Genomic DNA, 22786 nt, shown 5'->3' with positions numbered 1-22786 from the left:
GCTCAAGCAATTCTCTTGCCTCAGCCTCTTGAGTAGCTGGGACTATGGGCACCCGCCATAACACCCGGCTATTTTTTGAGACGAGGTCTTGCTTTGGCTCAGGCTCGTCTTGAACCTGTGAGCTCAGGCAATCCACTTGCCTAGGCCTCCCAAGTGCTAGGATTATAGGCATGAGCCACCGCACCTGGTCTTGATTTCTTTCTAACCCCTCCTTCTGCTCTAGCAGTTTTAGGTGCTGGTGGGTCCCTGTGCGCAGGCTGCCTTTCTTTTCTCACCACTCTCTTCTGCTGGAAACCTCTTCCTCCTAGATCACTCAATAGATCTACCCTTCCTGTCCCAGGGAGTGCTATCTCCTTTTGGGCTCCTATCGGCACTTGACTCTGCTGGTGCATGTTCCACATTGGGCATCCCTATTTTGTTCACTTGTTGGCTGTGAGCTCCTTAAAGGCAAGATCTAGCCCAGTGATTTTCAACTGGTGTACCACGAAATTTTTTTTTTTTTTTTTAGAGACAGAGTCTCACTTTATCACCCTCGGTAGTGCCGTGGCATCACAGCATACAGCAACCTCCAATTCCTGGGCTTAGGCGATTCTCTTGCCTTAGCCTCCTGAGTAGCTGGGACTACAGGCACCCGCCACAATGCCTGGCTATTTTTTGTTGCTGTTTGGCTGGGGACGGGTTTGAACCTGCCACCCTCGGTATATGGCGCAGGTGCCTTACCCGCTAAGCCATAGGTGCCGCCCGATCACGAAAAAATTTAAAGATACTTAATTAAACTATTTTTGAAAGAAGTTCAAAACACAGTAAGTATATTTTTTTAACTCTTTTTTCTGATCAACATAATTTAAATGTGCCTCAAAAGTTTAACTATAGGTTCAAGTGAGCTGAGACATAAAAAAGGTTGAAAAACACTGGTCTAGCCCTTCTCTTTTGAATCCTGGGTGCCTACAACATGAAGATACAAAGTTTTTTTTTTTTTTTTGAGACGGAGCCTCAAGCTATTCCCCTGGGTAGAGGGCCGTGGCCTCACAGCTCACAGCAACCTCCAACTCCTGGGCTCAAGCGAGTCTCCTGCCTCTGCCTCCCAAGTAGCTGGGACTATAGGCGCCTGCCACAGCGCGGGCCATTTTTTGGTTGCAGCCATCATTGTTGTTTGGTGGGCCTGGGCTGGGGATTCGAACCCGCCACCTTAGGTGTATGTGGCTGGCGCCTTAGCCGATTGAGCCACAGGCACCGAGCCAGATACAAAGTTTTTGTTGGATGGTACTCACAGATAAATTCTCTTAGGCAGGGTAAAGACTCATACAGATCTCTCTCTTTTGTGAAAGCTGCACAAGTACACAGACACAAGGAAATTGTGATATACATGCTACAGACATGCCTATGGGACATTTTTTGGCCTATGCCATGGACAGCCTCAGGGCCTTTGCACTTTTCTGATCACTCTGTCTGGAACTTTCAGCTCTTCTATTCTTCAGTTCTTCAGATGGCTAAGTTCCCTTTCTTATTTCCACTCTCAATTGACCTCTCTAAGTAGTTCTCCCTTTCTATTTCCATTACGCTGTTTATTTCCTTTACAGAATTTTTGATACTTTGTAAAACTCTTATTTAATTCCTGTTTATTATCTGTCTCTCCCTACCTCCTAACTTGATATAATTCCATGAAGGCAGGATCTTATGCTATTTTATATACCATTGTAAATTCTATGCCTAGGCAAATGAATAAAACACATACATACACAAAGCTACAAATAATTATAACCACATATTGCTAGTCATTCAGACACACATGGCCATATACCTAGGCCTGCCCCTCCCCAACATCCACTTACCCGGGTCACATACTTGTTGGCCTCCCAGGCCCACAGAGGTGGGTCCTTATAGACCTCTTTGATGGAGGTAGGAGCCCTGTAGGAGTCACTGTAGGTACTGATGGGAGTCTTGGTCTTCCGGGAGAAGAGGAACATGGTGGGGTCTCGGTGATGCCGTGGTGGACTCTACCTACCAAGGGCTCCTGCTAGACATCAGTGGCTACCCCTTCCCCTAGATGGCCCACACCTCCAGCCTGGAAGGTGCCCCTAGCTGTTGCGACCCCCTCCTGTGGAGGATCCCTCAGCTTCCTTCTCCCACAGCTTCCTGCTCCAACCCCACCCTGCTTCTCCCTCTAGGATGGGCACTGCCCATTATGATATCACCTGGCTCAGCCTTAAACCTGGGGAGGTCTAATTTCCTCCCTACTCCTGGGTCCTTTCGGACTTAAGCCTATCAAAAGAGCTCAATTTCAAAGAGTTCAGAGGGCCTCTGGAGATCCAGGGTGTACTTCATTTTGTTGAAGAGAAACAGAGATTCTGAGGGTTGTGATTTAATCATGCAGTAGATGAGCAGCACTCTGGGAACCCATGAGTAGAGGTAGAGTAACAAGTAATGTGCATTCAGCGGATCAGTTCTCTCCCCTTCCCAGCCCACATGCCCCTTGCCCACACCCCAGGCATGGAGTTGAGGCTGGCTTGTTTGATGCTTTTAATATCATTATTTGTGTTACACGATACACAACCAAGGATGATGTCAATACTGCGATGGAAATGTTAAAAAAAATATTATACACGGCTCATGTCTTCCACATACCTTTCTGGAAATAAATTAGTGAGCACGGAGAAACCTGGCTGGGTGGTAGCCACAGCTGAGGGCAGAGGGAGTGTTAAGGCAGTATCTACAAGGGGGAAGGTGGCAGGAGGGCAAGCTAAGGCCTTGATTCTTCCCCTTTAGCCTCCCAGACAGGGAAGGAAGGAACCACACATTCTCCCTAGACGCAGAAGCTGCTGGCTGCCAGCTTCCTGCCTCTCTGCCACACATACACTGCCTCAGTCAGAAGTCCTTGCCTGCGAGGGAAATGGTGTGTCCTGTAAGGAGAGAGCTTTTCCCTGGTTCCTCAAAGCCATAGAGATTAAACAATGGGCCAGAGTCACACAGCAAATCAGTGGCAAAGGCATCAGTCTAAATAAGTCCAGAAAAGAGGAGGTACCCATGTTCTGGAAGAGTGAGTCAAGGAGTCCAGGGTGGTGATGGTGGTGGTATGGTGGGAGGCCTGGCTCTGGGGCCTAGATGACGGTGGGTGGGGATGCTGGCCAGGGTGGGAGATGGGCTCAAATGGGCCCTGCAAGTACTTTTTCTGTTCCTTGCCCCCTTCTGGAATTTTCTCAACTAACTAGAACCCCTGCACTAGGGGATATAGAGATGGGTTGGAGGAGTAGTGGTGGGGGCAGGTGAAGAGCTGCATCCCTTTGCAGTTGGGTGTGGTACAGGGGGAGGTGCTACCTTTCCTAAGACAGCAGCCTCACTCCCGGCTCTAGTCACCCTCCTTCCAGCTCCCACCTCCCAGGACTGGTATCCAGAGTGGGCTATGGATCTGTCCATCCCATGCTCACAGCATGTGAGTGATATCCATGAGAGTGGATACACTAACACATGTGAGGTGTCAGCGTGGAGGAATGGCCACACCTTGGCCCTGTGATACGAGATTTGTGGGGCATAGGCTTGAGCAGTCTTAGACTATCCTGTGCTTTCACTTCATTTTTCTTCACAAGGGGGCAGATCTATATTGCCTAGCTTTAAGTTGGGAAAGCTGTTCACCTCTACCCCCCCCCCTTTTTTTTAATGCAAGGACTAAGCCATTTTAATCTCCTCCCTCTTGACTTCCTATTTCTTTTTAGAGATGGGGTTTTGCTATGTTGCCCAGGCTGGAGTGCAGTGTCTATTCACAGGTACAATCATTGCATGCTGCAGTCTTAAATTCATGGGCTCAAGTGGTCCTCCCACCTCAGCTTCCAGAAAAGCTTCGGCTATAGGTGATGGCCACCAGGCCTGATTCTCCCTCTTGATTTTCATCTCAGCTTTCCTACTCCCTGCCCCTAAACCAGCAACAAAAGCAGGAGCAGCACATTCTGGCCCACAGACACCTGTATGGTCACACACACAATAGATACAACCCACACATACATGTTCACAGACAGACACATGTATTCCAATATCCACATGTACTCATGTGGTGCTGATAAAAACTGCCCCTTTCCCTTTCTACACACACAACTCAGAAGGCACCCTGGGTGTACACAAAATCACGCAGAGATTTCTTCATCTCCCTCTACAGAAGTTCCTATGAAGAAATTCCTTCATGTATAAACGGACCTTAAAATTAATATCAGCTGCTGTTCATTTCACAGTTGAGGAACTTGAAGCTGAGAAAAAGCAGCGGCTTGTTGAAGATCACAGGAGATTGCCAGAGATAGGACCAGAACCCAGGATTCTGACTTCCAGCCCAAGGCTCTCAGTCCCTTGCACTGCTGAGTAGCCTCCCACACTGTAAAAAGACTACACAGTCACTTCCCCAACAAAGGCACCCACATCTATGACAGGAATAGATGCCAGGAAAGACAGGTCTGTCCAACACAGATACACACACACACCCTGACAGCCTTAAACACACACACATTTTGCCAAGCACTCCCTACCATGTCTACACAGCCACTCAGCCCACTGTATACTCCAAAGCTTACTTCTTGAAGATTCTTACTGGGAACCAGCCACCCAGGCCTTGGGTTGAGGTAAGATGGGAATGTGATTTTGGAGGCCAGCCATACTCCCTCATTCTAGCCTGGGACAGAGACCAATGAACAAAGTTGGAAGTAGGGTCCACAAAGGGGGAGGCAGAGAGATAGATGCATTGGTTAGGGGCCGGTGAGGGCAAATCATACTGCCATAGGCCATACAAATTCTGGCCTATCTCTAAAGCCCACCTTACCCTAGCCCACTCCCAGGGAGCAAGGAAGGGGGTGAATGGGGCAAAGAGGAGAAAGAAGGTCATGATCCCTTGGGTGAGGGACAGTTATCTGGTTGGACAGCTTTGCCAGGCTTCACATTAGTTGAAATGACAAATGTAAATAGGTACATGGGCTATCAGGGGCTAGTGGAGGGGACCCTGAAGTGCTGGGACCTGCCCCCATTGCCCTGGGTCTTTCTCTCCCCAACCTCCAGCCTCTTTCCTTGTTAAGCTGTGGCTAGGAGGTACATGGCTTCACTGGGGTTTGTGATCTCTCCCCCCACTCATTAATGTTGGCCTCCCTTCCATCCAGTCCTCTCTCCCCTGCACCAGACTGCAACCTTGGGGAGGGGGGCAGCGTGCTGGGTGAGGTCCCCCAAGTAACTGAACAAACAGCCTCTAGCCCTCCTCAGCCCCCCTGGGGTGGAGAGAGACCCGGTTTTGGTTTCTCCGGCTACATTAACACACAGAGGTACACGTCCTACCATAGGAGGAAGCAATGACTGTTAACGAGGTTGGCGGCTGTAGGGGGCGCCGGGGTAGGCAGACGAGCTGGGGAGGGGCTGCCCCTGCCCGGTCCAACCTGGCCCGAGTCGGTTCCGCCCCAGGCGGCCGCAGAGGCCCCACCCGCTACTGAATGTGGCAGGCGGTGGAGGACGTGGCCTGGCAGCACATGCAGGTGGGGTTCACGGACTTGGGGGGGATGAGGTCTAGGTCCTCGTCGTCGGGGATCTCATCTAACCGGTAGCCGTCCTTCAGCAGCTGGATGTTCAAATCTTGGTTGATCTGCTGTAGACAAAGGGGAGGGAGGTCAGGTTCCGGGTGGCTGAGGGCACTACCACCGGCTCCAGGCAACGCGAAGTCCTTTCTCACCACAGACCCTTTCTCATTCTAAAGTCAACGTCTCACCTCTGGTCCTACTTCCGTCTGGATTTTGCCTGTTTCAGGCCCGCTCCTATATCGCGATGCTGGTAGCTCACGGCCCATTGTATGGAAGCTCCACTGCTCCACTCTTAAGCCCCACTCCTAACTCTGGGCTCCTGGATGTTTTTTCAGATGCCAGCTTATCCCAGGCCCATACCCACATGGGACTCCACCCAGCCTTGCCTAGTCCTCCCCTCTGGGTATGCTTAGGAATCTGCTGCAGCTCTTCTCCTTGATAGAGGCCATCCTGCTCTGGTGTAAGTTTAGGGTGCCAAGGGGTGGAGGCTCACCTCAGCAGAGGAGTAGCCAGAGGAGGAATATCTGGACATGTCAAAGTCATCATCGCTGGCCATGGAGGAAACGGGATAGAGAAGTGATTCAAGGAAATTAAAGAGAAAAAAATTAAATACAAAACTCCCTGCATCCTCACCTCCCCACCAGTCAATGCCCAACCCCTCACTCATAGTTCCAAATAAAGAGTGCAATCTAAATAAAAACTGTGGCCAGGTGCTGTGGCTCATGCCATAACCTCCCACTTGGGAGGCTGAGGTAGGTGTATTGCTTGAGGTGAGGAGTTCAGACCAGCCTGGGTAACATGGCGAGACCACCTTTGCTACAAAAAATAAAAAAAATTAGCCAGGTGTAGGAATGCACACCGGTAGTCCCAGCTACTTGGGAAACTGAGCCAGGAAAATAATTTAAGCCCAGGAGTTTGAGGCTGCAGTGAATTATAATCACACCAGTCTGGGACAGAGCAAGATCTTGTATCAAAACAAAAAACTGTTTGCTCAGCAAATATATTTTTTTTTGGCAGTTTTTGGCCGGGGCTGGATTTGAACCCATCACCTCTGGCATATGGGGCTGGCACCCTACCCCTTTGAGCCACAGGCGCCACCCCGCAAATACATGTTTTTAAAGACAGGTTCCTAGCCCCACCCTTCTAAATAAATCACTACTCTTAACCTCCTTCTAGATACTCTTTTCAACCTTTCCCTGCTTTTTCTGGACTCAAATTTCCCTGACTTCTTGGGTTCACCCTTGAAGAAATCCTGGCTGAGGAATGCTGTACTCTGACAATGTAGCAGCTGTGGCCTCTGCAGCCCTCTTGTGCTCACACAGCTTCCTATGGCTTGCTCAGCTGCTCTCAAACTCTGGTACACACCTGTCGGTGTCAAGGGCTACCAGTGGCTTCTCATCTGGGCTCTGGTCAAGTGATGAGTAGCCTTTATTGGGGACGACCAGCCTGTGGGAAGAATTTTGGGAGTTAGTGTGGCAACTGGAGCCCACAAACCTGGAAGGGGGTTGGGCTGAACTCCCACCCCACCACTTCCTCTCCCACCCCTACCCTTTGGATCCTGCTTAGGCTCTCTCCTCCCAGAGAGGAGCTGGGCCTGAGGAGGGAGGGAAGAAGGGGAGGTTGGCAGGGTCTGGTTGGTCTAGAGAGGGCCTCTACCTCGTCCGGGCCATGACATTATTCTTCTTGGGTTGCTGGTTGACAGGGCTACCCATGCTGCTGTTCTTCAGGGAACCCTTCCGGGCCAGCTCCCGCTGCTTCTCTGCAGGAAAACATGGGAAGGAAGCTGTGTCCTGCCCTTGGGGGCACCCTGACTTACCACCCAGGGTGGACTGGGCCTCTGTTGTGAAACCACTTGCTCCTATAGGGTCTGAGGCAGGGATTTCAACTCAAAAGGCCCCTGCTGTTTCGTGGAGACAGTACTTCACCCTATACAAACTGGGGCAGATAGTGGGGTGCAAAATGAGGAGGCTGATGCCTGTCTTCCGGGAACTACAATTTTCATGTAGGACAGTTATTGTGTGCCTTACGTCAGGGAAAGGTTGGAGTGAAAGAGATAATTACAGAAAGATGGAGCAGTCAGGGAGGGCTTCCTGTAGGTGACACCATGAGCTGGAGAGAGGAGGGTATTCTAGGAAGGATTATACGAAAATAGTATGAACAGAATTGCATTTAGCAGTGAACATAAGGATGGGTTCTGGATATTATGAAGGAGTGAAGAGGGAGAGAGATCAGGTGAGAAAAGTAGGATCTATTTTTCAGTCATTTATTTATTCACCAGGTATCTGTGTCACCAATCATGTGTCAGATCCTGTGCTAAGGGGCTGACTATTCTCTCTGGTTACAAACTCAAGAGTGTGAAGGCCTTGAATGCCAGGCAGAGGAGTTTGGGATTAATGTGAAGGAAAAAGGAGCCACTGAAGGTTGTGAAGTGTGAGAAGCAGCATAGGGCTGGCAGGGCAGGAAGCAGGAGGCTGGGGCAGCTCATTGGCTATGCTGCCTAAGTGATGCTCCAACTCAGCATTTTTTTTTTTTTTTGAGACAGAGTCTTACTTTGTTACCCTTGGTAGAGTGCCATGGTGTCATAGCTCACAGCAACCTCAAATTCTTGGGCTCAAGCGATCCTCTTGCCTCAGCCTCCCCAGTAGCTGGGACTACAGGCCCCCACCACAATGCCTGGCGATTTTTAGAGACAGGGTCTGGCTCTTGCTCAGGTTGGTCTTGAACTCGGGTGTTTAAGCAATCCACCTGCCTTGGCCTCCCAGAGTGCTGGGATTACAGGTGTGAACCACTGCGCCTGGCCCTCTGCCAGCTTCTGAGTTCTCCAATGCTCAAGAACCGACCAGGTTCACAGGGCTGGCCATTGGATGACCCGCTGTCTGATGTGTGACAACTGTCACCAGCAGTAGCTGCCTGAGCCCTGGAGGAAGCCCATCTAACCTTTCCTATGAATCTCAAGTAAAGCCTAGCTCTAGGGAAAAGAACTGTTAGGGGCAGAGGGACACTGGAGAAAAGCAGTCTCATAAAATAACCACATGCTCTAGTAAGTAAGGATAGGAAGGGCCTTTACAGCCACTGTGACTCACTTTGAAACTCCCCCTGACCTCCAAATCTCTCTTCTATCATTTGACCCTCTTTCTTTGCCACTGCTCATCTGACTCCGGCTTTTTGTCCTTTTTCCAGCAGGTGGTGGCTGCTATTACCACTCCAAACCTCTAGAGGGTGCAATTTGCCTTAAAGATCATGGTGGCAATTTTCCTTAGCGCAAAATGGAACAAAGCTGTGAATTTTCATGAGGCGCTTTGGTGGCAATGTAATTGGGGAGAAAAATAATATTATTTTAAAAGCATGCTAAAGTTGTTTGAAATAGTAAAAAATTCAAACAATAAACTGGCAAAAACAAAATTACAGACTACTGTACAACCATTAAAGACAATAAAGTCTCTGTATATTGACACTGGAAGGGGCTCCAAGATATTAAGGGAAAGGGGGACAGATGTGCACAGAAACTGTGTACAATATGATGCTATTTAGGTTAAAATACAAAATAAAACCACAAAGCCTAAAAAGGCTTAGAATGATTACCTCTGGGGAGGAGAATGTGATGGGGGAGAGTAGAGAAATTGTACTTGTCAAAATATTTGTATTGTTAAATTAAAAAATAATAAACAAATAAAACTGATAGTTTGAGTCTCATGTCCTAGGAAGATGAACAAATTCCACTGAAATAACCGTTCTCTTGTTTAGAAAAACAGCTTGAGGGGCTCCTTCGATGTGTTCTGGAAGGAGAGAAACAAGATAAAACATTTAAAAAAGGCAGGACTCTGTGGAAAGACATCATGGCAGTTGCAGAGGGACAAGGTTTTAGAATAGATGGGAAAGGGATTTTAGGACTAAGGAGAGATGTAGTATTTTATGGGCATCTGGAGCCTTAGGAGAAAGATGGACAGGAAGGTGGTAGGGATGGCAGCAGAGTCTTGAAGGATAGTGATGGGCTATATTTAACTGTAAACTCTTTCCAGTATAAACTGTATTGTGATTTCTATTCATGAAACTAATTTCTTTTAGAAAAGTCTGTTAAATACAGCAGCCTTGAATCAGTGCAACTTTGGTTCCTGAAGAAGAGGGGCAGTGTTTAGCATAGGGTGAAGTGAGAACAGTAGGTATATGAGCAGTGGGCAGCATTTGGGAGCCAGGTGACTTCCAAAGAGCAGGCTGCACAACAGCTGACTTTGGATTAGACATGAGAGAAACCTCCAAGGAAAAGGTGACCTGGAATGGGGGGGGGTGTTTGAGTTTTCTAAGAAACTAAGGGAAAACACTCCCAAACAGGATCCAAACAGGCCCTGAGTTCTCAGGATGGGCTGAGGTTGGACTCAGGGGAGAGGCTCAGCTTCTTGGATGGGTTTAGAACTCTCATTCCTTTTTATCCCTAAGATGTAACAACTGTACACCACCTCTAAGGGAGCTTCCTCTTAGCTTGATCCAGTGTTTGATGAGATTACGAAGTCTTCTCTCCAGGGTCTATGCCTTTACCCCTGCAGCTATCCCCTGGTATACTTGGAACCTTCTTGGCCTCCGAGGCAACACCTATAATTTGAGTCTTCTGCAGAGAACTGTAGCTGCCTTCTTTGCCTTGTAGGAGATAAGGTGCCTCATAGTGCCAGTTACTTGGTGGCTTGAATCTTAGAATCATCTAGGTTGAGTTGGTTTATTTGTGGCACCTCATTGCAGACCCAGAACAGAGCACCTGTCTACTTCCCATATCTCCCTTACCCCCCAGACACACTCACCCAGCTTCACTTGGAGCGGGGATGGTTTGTAATTCATGGCTACTGACTCACCCTCCCGGGCGTCACAGTCTCCGTCTGAGATGGAGGCGGCGGCAGGGTCCTGTGGGAAGAAAGAGGAGAGACAGAGAGTTGTTAGGAAAATAATACAGGAGGCTTCTTTCATCCCCAAAGCTAGCCTTCCCACCTACCCTCTGGGCTGCTGGGAGCATTCACCACTGGCAGTGGGCAGGGCATTCAGGGAGACAGACAGACCTATCTACCTTGAGGCAAAGATGCTGGGCTGGGTAGAAATGCCAAGGATCTTGGTCCCAATTACACCCAACTAGGTGTCTGTCTTCAAAGTCTTGTGATCCAGCCTCCTCTAGAAAACCTGCCACTCTTTCCTTAAACCCATAGGATTTCTGTTTCTTAACTCCTATACTAATTGCCCTTCTCCTCAGGCCCTTATTGGTATTTGTTTGGCAAGGTCTTTCTAAGTTCCTGAGAGTTTAAATCTGGTTCAAGGTCAGACTAGGTGCTCCCTGAGATAGACCTTCTCCTTCTGTTTTATAGTGCAGGACAAGTTCACAAGATCCAGAGAACTGATGGCCAAGCCAGGTTAGACTTCAAAGCTGTAGCCACTTGACAAGAAAGGAGTTCTAATGAAGACTTCTTTGGTTCCTAAGGGGTATCTCCTGGGGGAACCTGAAAGGTTGATTGTGTATAGTAGGTGAGAAGACAAATCATGACAAATCAGCAGGTGGCCAGTTAGTCCTTTGCTGACCAAAGTGCAAAATATTTAATACTATAGATGACAAGGAAGGTTGGAAAGCATGATTTCTGTGGATTGCCCTCAATTTTAGTCTCCCTCACTGCCCTCCTCTTCCTTCCACTCAGCTGGGCCCTGTGCTGCCCAGAGTCCTTATCTAGCCTTGCTGTCCCCTCTAAAACATGCTCCTCTGCTGCAGGATCAAAGGACCCTCGCCCACTCTGCTTTAGTCAGTGGGAAGGGGCAGGAGTCATCCACCTTCTCCCTGAGACATTGATGACCAAGTACTGATATGGGTGCTGCCAACCTAGGCATCTTTGCATTTTAAGCAGGGTCTCCAGAGTGGTAAGCTCAAGGTATGAAGATTAAATGGGGGTTCCAAGGCTGCTGCCTGTTCTGCCTCTGGGGATACAGAGAGCAAACAGATAGGTAGAATGTTGTCATAGGGTCAGGCCCAGAGATCTAAGTGACAGCTGATGACCTATAGAGGTGGCTGCTGACCCAAACAGGCTAGGATATATAACCATTATGGTGGCTTCTGTTTCCTTTAAAATGAGGCAGCAGGGATAAACACATGCTTGTCACTGAAGGCGAAGAGCAAAGTCTAGAGTGTTTAGAAGGGAAATCCTAGCCTTGCCTGTGTTCCTTTAGGCCATCCAAAGTGCAAGTCCCTTGATACGCAGTATTGCGACAGTGGTTTGCTATTTCCTGAGGGCAGAACCTGGGCCTTCTTCCTCTGCTCTGATCCTTTACCCTTAGCCATGATTGAGGGGGTGGAGGGAGGAGGCTTTGCCCAGCAAGGTCAGATGCCATAGTGTCTTCATTCTTTTTTTTTTCTGTTTCACTCTGTCACCATAGAGTTAACTACTATGGCGTCATCATAGTTCACAGCAACCTCAAACTGTTGGAGTCAAATGATCCTAATGCCTCAGTTTCCTGAGTAATTGGGACTACAGGTGTCTACCACAATGCCTGACTAATTTTCCTATTTTTAGTAGAGATGGGATCTCTCTTGCTCAGGCTGGTCTCCAACTCCTGAGCTCAAGCAATTCACCCTTCTCAGCCTTCCAAAGTGCTATAATTACAGGTGTGAGCCATAGTTCCCCATCTATAGAATCTGCATCTAAGGCAATCCTTCCCAATCCTTTCTGGCTCAGAAACTGCCCTGGGAGACTCCTCATAGACAACGTCTGTCCTCCACATAGCCTTGGAGAAGCTTACATGCCTTTACATGGCCAAAACAGCCTCTCAGGGTTGGGTGAGGTGGCTCACACCTGTAATCCTAGCACTCTGGGATTGCCTGAGCTCCCAGGTTCTAGACCAGCCTGAGCAAGAGTGAGACCCCATCTCTAAAAATAGCTGGATGTTGTGGTGGGCGCCTATAGTCCCAGCTACTTGTGAGAGTGAGGCAAGAGAATTGCTTGAGCCCAAGAGTTTGAGGTTGCTGTGAGCTATGACACCACAGCACTCTATCGAGGGTGACAAAGTAAGACTTTGTCTCCAAACAGCCTGAGGTGCTACTTGCAGGGGAGATGGAGATCAGACAGCTGGGCTCTGGTCATGATGGGCCACAGGGTTAACTCCAAAACAGCCAGAGGGAGGCCTCTTCAAAAGGCAAATCCTATAGGCATGCTAGTGGGACCCTACCAGGGAAGCATTGGCACATTTCTAAGTCCCTCAGTCACATTCCTTAATTTTTTCTGTAACATTTGTCACATGCCATATACCACATCCATTTATCCATGGCTTTTAGGACATGGATCCCTTGGCTCATTTCTTACCTCTAGGGGTATTTCTACACTTGATCTTAGCCAAAAGGCCGAGAAGCGATCCTCTAGCAGGGGTCCTCAAACTTTTAAAACAGGGGGCCAGTTCACTGTCCCTCAGACTGTTGGAGGGCCAGACTACGGGCCCCAGGATGAGTCAGCTGCTAAGCAGGACAGGCAGTGGTGGCAAAAATACCCAGAGGGCCGGATAAATATCCTAGGTGGGCTGCATGTGGCCCGTGGGCTGTAGTTTGAGGATGCCTGCTCTAGGGCTATTTCTGTCTTCCCATAGCCCTTAGTCATCTCTGTAGGGTCCTGCCCTCAGCCCTTCTCTTTCTCATTGGGACACCTTTATGTCTCTTATAGTTCAGATTGACTTTTATTTGTTTATTTTGAGACACGGTCTTTCTCTGTCTCCTTGGCTAGAATGCTGTGGCATCATCATAACTCACTGCAATCTCAAACTCCAGGGCTCAAGGGATCCTTCTGCCTCAACCTTACAAGTAGCTGGGATACAGGCATGCATCACTATGTTTTTCTATTTTTTGTAGAGATGGGTTCTTGCTCTTGTTCAGGCTGGTCTCAAACTCCTGGCCTCAAATGATCCTCCTGTCTCAGCTTCCTGAAGTGCTAGAATTACAGGGATGAGCTACTGGGTGTGGCCTAGATATTGACATTTTTATACTAGTGACTTCTAAACCTGTGGCCTTCCAATTATGCTTCTTCTCCTTAAACCTTCATTCCAGCCATCACATGATAGTGTTAGGCTTCACTGTCCTTTCCCTGGGGATGATTTTTAAAATCACAAGCCCCCAGGTATTTGGAGCTAACTTTTTACTCCATACAGCAGACCAGTTCATCAGAGTCTCTTCTCTCTAGCTAGAGGTATCAGACGTCAGTGGTAACATTGGAGGTAGACTCTGCAGGAAGGACGGGGCTTGGGATGGGGGCTGGGAAATAATTCTGGTCATAGGGACCCACATGCCGTCCTCAAGACCACTGAGCAGTTCCCAGTGGTATCTGATTCTCTGTGAGATGCCAGCTCCTTTGGGCCATAAGCCAGGGTGCAAAGTCCGAGGCGGAGAGTTCTTGTGCAAAGCCCACCATTCAGCATTTCCCCTGACACTGTTCATGATAGAAGTCCATCTTAATGGCAAGCACAAAGATCTCTGGCAGTGTGACTGCAAAATCAAGCCTTTTCTGTGTGCTTCCTTTATGTCTTCCCTTAGAAATGCAGCCAATGCACCATGACCATCACATGGAGATGTAATCAGGGAGATGAAATGTAAAATATTCATGAATGTAAGTATTAGAAAGGACTCCAGGCAGAAGGAAGTGACTGGCTCCAAGAAATCAGGGAGAATTTAAAATGCCCCCAAAGGACATCTGAAGGCTTTAGCTAGATCCGGGAACTACAGTGGGGATTAACAAGATTATTAATAAACACTCAGCAGAGACAGAAATTGAAATGCATCTCTAGCAGCAACACATGTTCTGCAACCCTTCAAACAAATTCTCCAAAGACTGTAGACATGATTAATAGCTCAGCCTCACTGTTTCTGGGACAGGATATATGGGCTAATGGCCAGTGCAAAGCCACTATAGCTAGAGGAAGGCAAAAGTGCCAGAAGAATCCTTAGAGTTAATTTGGTCCAATGATTTTCATTAAACTGCTTTCCCTGAGTGAGCATGATGAGGGGAGGGATGGCAGGAGGTCTGGGTTCCCTTCAGTCAGAGTAAATCTACCTTTATTTCATTTACATATCAGCCTGTTGCAAGATTTTGCTTAGAGAAAAGGCTCTATTGTTTGAGAAAAAAGGTTAAAGTCTATTGATTCAACCCAAGCTGGTATTTTAAAATGTTTTATTATGGAAATTATTATGGAAAGTAGAGAAAGCATTATAGTGTGATCATGGATACCTATTACCAGCTTCAATATATATCAATTAATCAACATATTCTTTTTAAAAATGAGGAAGCCTGGGCCCCAAATAGAAGTGTCTTATCCAGGGTCAGTGATGGAGTCAATGGTTTTTCAAAGCTTACAGGGAAGAGAGCATGAGTAGGGCTAGGAGCTAGAGATAGGTCCTCTGGGAGGCAGCTCTATTCCTACAGGCCCAAGCATCAGTAGGGGATATTAAACTCTTTCCTTGTCGTCCTACCCCACAGCTGTTCTAGTTAATGAATTATCTCTAGCTGACTTACCTTACTTGTTGGAGCTGGGGGTAGCACAGTAGACACAAGGGTAGGCTGGGACCCAAGAGATCATTCAACTCAGGGCACAGATCAGATAAATAAGATGGATTTGGGTGGGCAAAAGGGGAACAAAAGGAAAAATCAGAAAGTGGAACCTTCCAGGCTCATGCCTCTGGTCTCATGGAGGACCTGGAGAAACAGACTCCTTTTCTGAATGACTAGCAGAGCTTTACAGGCTGCTCTGGGAGGACTCTGGGAGACAAAAAAAAAAAAAAAAAGATTTGTAGAGGGTTTTATAGTTCTTAACATAAGTCTTCAGATCCATAAGCTCATCTGATTCTCACAAGTACTCAGCAAACATGTGATTTTGCTGAGTACTGTGATTTTCCCCAACGTTCAAATTATACTCTTCTTTCTTCACTAGGGAATAGACACATGGTTTCAGTGTGTTGACCTCACTCTGAGTGCTAAGGGAATGCCCGATGAAAGAAAGACAGTCCCATCCTCCTTGCCACACAGACTAAAAGATTGTAATGATTAAAGCATAGACATGGAGCCTGAGTGTCTAGGATCAAATCTTCCACTTACTAGTTGTATGATCTGGGCTTAAGTTTCTCCATCTGTAAAATTGTACTCGCACTATTAAATAATACCTGTGTTAAAGATTATTTCACATAAAACGAGTTAGTATATGTTAAGAACTTAGAATACTACATAGTATAGTATATACTGAACACTATATCTGCATTAGCTATCAAGTTGTCATTAATATAGGTTCAGTGAGGCCACACAATCATGGACAGTGTGCCCAGAGAGTGACTAGCCCACAGCTGCAGCCCTGATACCATATAGGGTGGGGCTTGGTTTATATACAGAGATATCTATGGCAAAGGTGCTCCCTCCACAAGGTAAAGAGGGGCCCTACCAGAAGCATTCAGGTTTCCTTTCTTTCCTTACTCTGCCATGCTACAATTCCTCCCTCACTTACTAAATAATGATAGGTCCACGGCTCATGGAGACAAATAGAAACTAGCCCAGCCAGCCTCAATGTATGTGGTTGGTGCCCTACCCACTGACCTACAGGCACCACCTTGATTTTGTTCTTTGTGCAAGAGATTAAGGGGGAGGGGCAATGAAGACTTAAGCAGGGGAGTTACATAATTTGAGATGGAGAAGGGCCCTCTCATGAGGGCAGGTGGGAGGTGAATGAGACTGGAGGTAAAGAAATTTATGAAACTTCTATAACAGTGCCAGCGAGAGATAGCAGGGACCTGAACCAAGAAGAAGCAAGAGATAAAAGGACAGAAAGGAGCATGTCATTGAGGGTAGAACTAGCAGACTTTAGATATAAAATGTAAAAGGGGCCAGGATGCAGTGGCTCACGCCTGTAATCCTAGCACTCTGGGAGGCTGAGGTGGGTAAATTGCCTGAGCTGAGGAGTTCGAGATCAGCCTGAACAAGAATGAGACCCCATCTCTACTAAAAATAGAAAAACCAGCTAGGTATTATGGCAAGTGCCTGTAGTCCCAGCTACTTGGGAGGCTGAGGCAAGAGAATCACTTAAGCCTAGGAGTTTGATGTTGTGACTTATGATGATGCCACGGCATTCTACTCAGGGCACAGAGTGAGACTCTATCAAAAAAAAAAAAAAAAGTAAAATGAAGAGCCTAGACATTCCTACTCTACTGTCTAGAATAACTGGGAAAGGAATAGTAATTACTAAGACAGAAGATGCAAGAGAAGGCACAGCTACATTGCCAGGGAAAACCAGGTAAATTCATTTGGGGACATGTTGAATTTTGAGGTGTCTTCTGGACATCCAGATGATAGCACTAGTCAGTAGGATTTGAGGTGTGGGGGCTCAAAAAAGAGATGTAGACTGGTGGTGATGGAAGCTACAGAGGGGAATAAGCCCTCAGAGAGAACGAGCAGAATGAAAAAAGTCAAGAACCAAGGATGAAGCTCTAAGGAACATATACGTTTAGGGGATGAGTGGAAGGAAAATGTAGGAACAGAGAGATGAGATGTAGGAATAGAACTGAGGCCATTCAAGTAGAGTTTCAAGGTAGAAGGGATCAAGAGTGTCAAATAGGCAAACAAGTCCATAAAATAAGACAAAATTTAGAAATAAGGAAGTCATAGGTAGCCTCAGCGAATATAGTTTTAGTTGAAGGGTAGGAACAGAGCCCAGATTAAAGCAGATTTAGGAGATAACTGGAGATGAGGATGTAGAGATAGCGAATCCAAGCTATCCTTTGAGGGAGCTAGACTGAGAAGGGAGGGAATAAGAAGGAAGGAAGGAATAAGGTTTAGAGTTGTAGGATTTCTTTAGCGCCAGGGAATGCTAGACAAATTGTCCTAGACTGCAGGGAATGAAGCTAAGTAGAAAAGGAGATCTTTTATGGAATATAAATCTCTGAGGAGTCAAGAACAGATGGACCCAGAACCTTGGACCAGAGGAGGAGGCTCCTTACTAAAACGGATGGTGGAGAGGATGGGTGGCGGATGCGGATAACATGGTGGTAGAAAGTAGGTGGAAAGTTAAGGAAGTTCATTTCTTCCTAAAAGCTTTGTTAGGTAAAGGAAGGGGGTTTTCCACCAAGGGGGTGGTGGAAAAGAGGGATACTTGGTGGCTGGCCAGAGTGAAATGAGATCAGACTGGCTGGGCTCCAAGCTACAATCCTCATCTTTCACTCACCCTTGTCATCCAGTCACGTGGATGAAAGGCGCTGTCCATGGTGCTAAAGAATCTTGCCTTTGTCTTGCGGACCAAGCATAGATGACTTAGGATAGAGATGTGATTAAATTTTAGCTTTCCCACAGGGAAAGGTAACCTCTGTCCCTACCTCCAAGAACTAATTCTCAGGAAGATGGAAATTGAGATGAATTTAGAGTGAGGTATGAAGAGGCAAAGTGCTTGTATCAACATTATTGAAACTTTCTTCACAGAAGACAGATGAATTTTCCTTTAGTTTTAAGGGGATCTGGGGGAGGCAGTTCTGAGTTGGGTAATACTGGAATAGGATAACCTGTACCCTGTTTAGTTTCCCTGGATGATAACAAGAAGCAGGACAGAAAGAAAAGCAGAAAGCAAGAAGGGGACCAGGAAGGATAGTGCTGATAAGGTAACAGGAAATCAGAAGAGATCAGGGGTTCAGGCCACTCTCTGACAATTGGGCACAGCAAGATAGGGCACTAAAGAGCAGCTCTGTTTCCTGTCACTATTTGTCTAGAGGTCATCTTGGAAACTACCTGGTGCTATGGTCTTATTCAGGATTATGCCACTCTCCAAACATCTTTTGGCAGTGCATTGAAATAAACATGCTTAGAAATCATATTTTAGAAGATAACCCAGAAAATACAACAGCTTTACTGAGTGTCCATAGCTGGGAAAAACCATCACCTCTTGTCTAAGAATATTCAGTAGCAACTTGGTCATTTGTTAGATGGCTCTACTTCCCTGTGGATAACTGTTATTCAGCCTGGGCTTTCTCATTTGTCTCTGACTCCACACCTCAACATGTGAACCGTGTGGCTAATGACAGCTCTTATTCCACAATATGACCTGAAGCCACACCTCAACACACAGGCCATTTCCTGAGTCTTATTACTGGGTAGCTCCTGTTTTTGTTTCCCATCTCCCTTCCTCCAGGATTTCTCTGGGAGCTCCCTGTACTGCCAAGAAATTGTCCAGGATGTCTATCCTTTTGGGACATATTAAGATCTTTTGGGATATAGAGGGACCACTTATAGGGAAGGGCAAAAACCTCTTATGGGGGTAAGAAAGGAACCCCAGACTTCTTTTTCTTCGGAGAAGATCCAGAGGAGAATCAGGGAAATACAGGAAAGAGAATTTCTCCAAGTATTGGTGGATCTTACAAATAGGGGAAGAACAGAAAAAGTCAAAGAGAAAGTTTATGAAGCCTGAATCTGGGAGAGAGGGAAGAGGATCCTGGATAGTGCAGGGAGGCCTCTCTTAATAGTTTAAATATCTGCAGTCTTCTAGACTTTTCTCTAATAGGAGACTCACTTCAAATAAAGTCAACACATTGAGTGTCCACTCTCTTTCCAGCTCTAGACTATAGGCTGGTAGCAGAATGCAGAGGAGGAAAGCACTCTGTCTTCATATGCACCACACTTCTGCAGAGCATTGTGGGGTAAAGTGAAGCTCATCAATAAAAAGTGGGAAGGATTCTCATGCTAGGGCTAGATTTTGGGAACTCGAGCTGACACTGGGAGTAGCTGGGGATTTTCTCACAGTTCCTAGGATAGAATTCATTACCAAAAACAAGTACCACTAAGCCTTAGTATCTTTTTGGTGTCCATTATTGGGACAACCAAAATGGAGGAGGGTGCTACTTACTCCAGGCCTAGTAACAACTGTAGCCACAGTAAACTTAATAGATTTGCTACTATAAAGTGATACATGCTAAAAAAAAATTTTTATCACCTATAGTTTCACAGTTTTACCACCTTGAGACAACCTCTGTTAACATTCTATGTCTTCATCTTCTGCTCATACTATAGTAGTAGCAAGACTCCGGTGTTCCTTTTCTAGGAATTGGTGCTGCTCCCATCTTCATAGTCACAGAGGTGAGCCTCCAGGAACCATGATAGTTCTATGTTCTCCTACCCCTCTGGATATATGCTTGAACCAGGCAAAACTAGTCTGCCCCCAGAATTAGGAAGAGGGACTAAGGAGATTTAAAGTTCAAAACTGTGGATATGGTAGCAAGCACAGCCTTTGGGGAGGAAGATAAGAATAAAGCTGATTTTCAGAAGGAGGCAAACACAAGAGATGGAGTGAGTGCTCCTTAGGTTTTAGGCTCTGGTTCTAGAATCTTTCCTACCCTTCCAAGGCTTGGCTTTGTGTTGCCCTTAGACAGGATGGGAAACTCTAGCATGCTTATAGTCCATTTGCCATCTGAGCTTAAAATAGTTTCAGGAGGATTTTGTTGCCATAATCAGAGAGCATCAATTAATACACGTGCATAAAACAATATTTAAAGAACACACTGTATCTTATGTTTTGTATTTAAAAAGAATTAGTATCAAAACATAATCAGCTTTCTATCTTTTTTAAAAAGAAATAGAGACAAGGTCTTATATATTGCCTAGGCTGGAGTGTAGTAGCTATTCATAGGAGTAACCATAGTGCACTACAGCCTTAAACTTCTGGTCTCAAGTGATCCTACTGCCTCAGCATCTCAAGTAGCTGTGACTACATGTGTATGCCACCAGGTCCAGTTTTATATTCTTACATTGTTTTAGTAACTATCTGTTTAATCACTGTGTAACATACACAGACAGGATATACAATAACTTTGTAATCATTCACTTATTTTTGACATTCAGATTGGTTGCAAGTTTTGACTATTATAAATAATGCTACACTGGAATCATACATATTTGCATTTAGGATCATTTCCTAAATAAAGTAGAATTACTAAGTCAAAAAGCATGAGTGCTTTTAAGATTCTTGATACATATCACCAAACTGCTTTCCCAAAGGATTGTTCCAATTTACAATGCCTCCAGTCATGACTGAGAGTATAGCTGGTTTTTAATATTTTGTTTTTTCACTGTGTGCCAGGGAATTTCAGGTCATCACATCTATCCATCATCTTCCAGGTGAGCTCTGCTCCAGTCTTCATTTACCTGGTTTCCTCTGGGGAATCTTGTTTCATAGAAGAGAATTTCCTCTGGGCATCACCTGCCAGATAAAATACTCCTGACTTGAGGCCACTGATTAAGAACAAAAGGAGGGATGACTGTATGCTGAAGCTTGGGAAGGCTTCTATGTGGAGCACCAGTACTGTCTGGTGGCCGGCTACTTTGCTTTAGCTGGTTCTCACCTATGTCAGCACATCAGCTGTGGGAACCAGTGGTAACTGCACAGCCAGGAGGCAAACCTCACAGAGTGTCTCCCCTTGCTCTCAGACTTAGGGTGGGAGAATTAACCAAAATGGCTCTGGCATTATCCCAGCTAAGGTGGCAGCTCCTACTCCCTTACCTTTTATTTAGTTTACAGAAATGGCTGCTCAGAAACAGGGAGAGAAAAGAATGGTGAAAAGTATGAAGCTTGCAGTGAGATAGTAAACAGCTGTATTTGTTTTTGAAATGGAGAGACAAGGGGCCAGTGAGTTTTAAAAAAAGATTTAGAATCCTGCTCTGCTTCTTCATGGTTAGGATTGTGCTTGTTCTACACTGATGCTCTGCTGTTCACTCCCATTGCCACTCACCTGGAAACCCTATGCTCAGAATCCTTTGTTTGGGAGATGGGACAAATAACTCAACTCAGGTGTACCTACTATAGCAGTTATGGCTGGGGGAAAGCTTGTGCATAAGAGCCTAGGGAATGTCTCATGACCCAGGAGGTAGAAGCCAGAGTCAGAATTTGAGAAGCTTTCTTCCCTCTAGGAGGCCAGTCCTTCATCCCCTGAGTTGGATGCTGAGGGGCTCCTGCCTTGCCCTTGGACCAGCTATAGACACAGGTCTTGGCCTACACACTCTTTTGACCTGTAAGGTCTTTGAGCACCCTATCATCCCCACCCCCTGCCTGTTTAGAGAAATACCATATCATTTAATAGAGAAAGGGGTTAAGGTGCAAAGTTCTTTAAAAATAGATCAACAATGATTAAAATGCTAAATTCTGTCATGTATATTCTACCACAATAAAAATTTTTAAAAAGAGATAGACCAGTAGGGCCTAGGTGAAGGAGAAGATAGTATAAGGGTAGGCAGTGGAGAGGAGGCAAACCTTTCTCTTTAGCCAATACAGACTTTTAGAGATGAGGCCTTTCATAGGACAGGGGCAATTATTCTAAGATAAAGAGAGCTGGAGGGGTTGGGGTTGGGTTTCTAAGAGCTTTCTTTTCTTCCTTTTTTTTTTTTTTTTTGAGACAGTCTCAAGCTGTCACCCTAGTAGAGTGCAGTGGTGTCACAGCTCACAGCAACCTCAAACTCTTGGGCTTAAGTGATTCTCTTGCCTCAGCCTCCTGAGTAGCTGGAACTACAGGCACCTACCACAATGCCTGGCTATTTTTTTTGTTGTTGCAGTTGTCATTGTTGTTCACCTGGCCAGGTCAGGTTCAAACCCGCCAGCCTCGGTGTATGAGACTGGCGCTGTAACCACTGTATTATGGGCACCAGGCTTCTTTTTGTTTTCTTTTTTTGAGACAGAGCCTCAAGCTGTCCCCCTGGGTAAAGTGCCATGGCGTCACAGCTCACAGCAACCTCCAACTCCTGGGCTCAAGTGAGTCTCCTGCCTCCTCCTCCCAAGTAGCTGGGACCACAGGCGCCCGCCACAATACCTGGCTATTTTTTTTTTTTGGTTGTAGCCATCATTGTTGTTTGGCGGGCCCAGGCTGGATTTGAACCGGCCACCTAAGGTATATGTGGCTGATGCCTTAGCCATTTGACCCACAGGTGCCGAGCCAGGCACCAAGCTTCTAAGAGCTTTCTACTTAGACAGGGTTCAGAGGACAGGAATATGGGGAACAGGCTAACAGGTCTTTAGGGAGCATGGACCAGAGGATTTTTTGTTTTTTTCCAGAAGTGGATTCCAGTTCCTGAAGGTAAGGAAGGAGGCATAGACACTGAGGAGACATACAGCTGAGAACCAGTACGGGGCATTTGACTGGAGAGTCCTTAAGATTGGTCCCTCTGGCTCGGCTCCTATAGCTCAGCCGGCTAAGGCGCCAGCCACGTACACCTAAGGTGGCGGGTTCGAATCCCCAGCCCGGACCC

General features: G+C 46.5%; 2 protein-coding genes across 4 annotated transcripts in view; both read right to left on the bottom strand.

The window, feature by feature from the left end:
- The window catches only part of CUNH9orf24 (chromosome unknown C9orf24 homolog), a 22472-nt gene extending 20287 nt beyond the window's left edge, over window positions 1-2185 (bottom strand). The window contains exon 1 of one of the 2 annotated variants that reach the window (XM_003800275.1): window positions 1833-2185. In XM_003800275.1, coding sequence (XP_003800323.1) covers window positions 1833-1967 — 135 coding nt within the window. In that variant the 5' untranslated portion in view covers window positions 1968-2185. The remainder of the gene's footprint in view (window positions 1-1832) is intronic. The other variant, XM_023519346.1, reaches the window with a different exon arrangement.
- Window positions 2186-2503: 318 nt separating this feature from the next.
- Window positions 2504-22786, bottom strand: part of FAM219A (family with sequence similarity 219 member A) — a 55275-nt gene continuing 34992 nt past the window's right edge. The window contains exons 2-6 of one of the 2 annotated variants that reach the window (XM_012811705.2): window positions 10379-10427; window positions 7194-7296; window positions 6903-6983; window positions 6031-6085; window positions 2504-5605 (exon numbers count right to left, since the gene is read on the bottom strand). In XM_012811705.2, coding sequence (XP_012667159.1) covers window positions 5447-5605; window positions 6031-6085; window positions 6903-6983; window positions 7194-7296; window positions 10379-10427 — 447 coding nt within the window. In that variant the 3' untranslated portion in view covers window positions 2504-5446. The remainder of the gene's footprint in view (window positions 5606-6030; window positions 6086-6902; window positions 6984-7193; window positions 7297-10378; window positions 10428-22786) is intronic. The other variant, XM_012811706.2, reaches the window with a different exon arrangement.

Source organism: Otolemur garnettii, unplaced genomic scaffold (genome assembly GCF_000181295.1).
Source record: "Otolemur garnettii isolate 467f Iridium unplaced genomic scaffold, OtoGar3 scaffold00172, whole genome shotgun sequence".
Lineage (NCBI taxonomy): Eukaryota > Metazoa > Chordata > Mammalia > Primates > Galagidae > Otolemur > Otolemur garnettii.
Note: the sequence above shows the minus strand (reverse complement) of the source record. Positions and strands in the feature narration are given on the sequence as shown.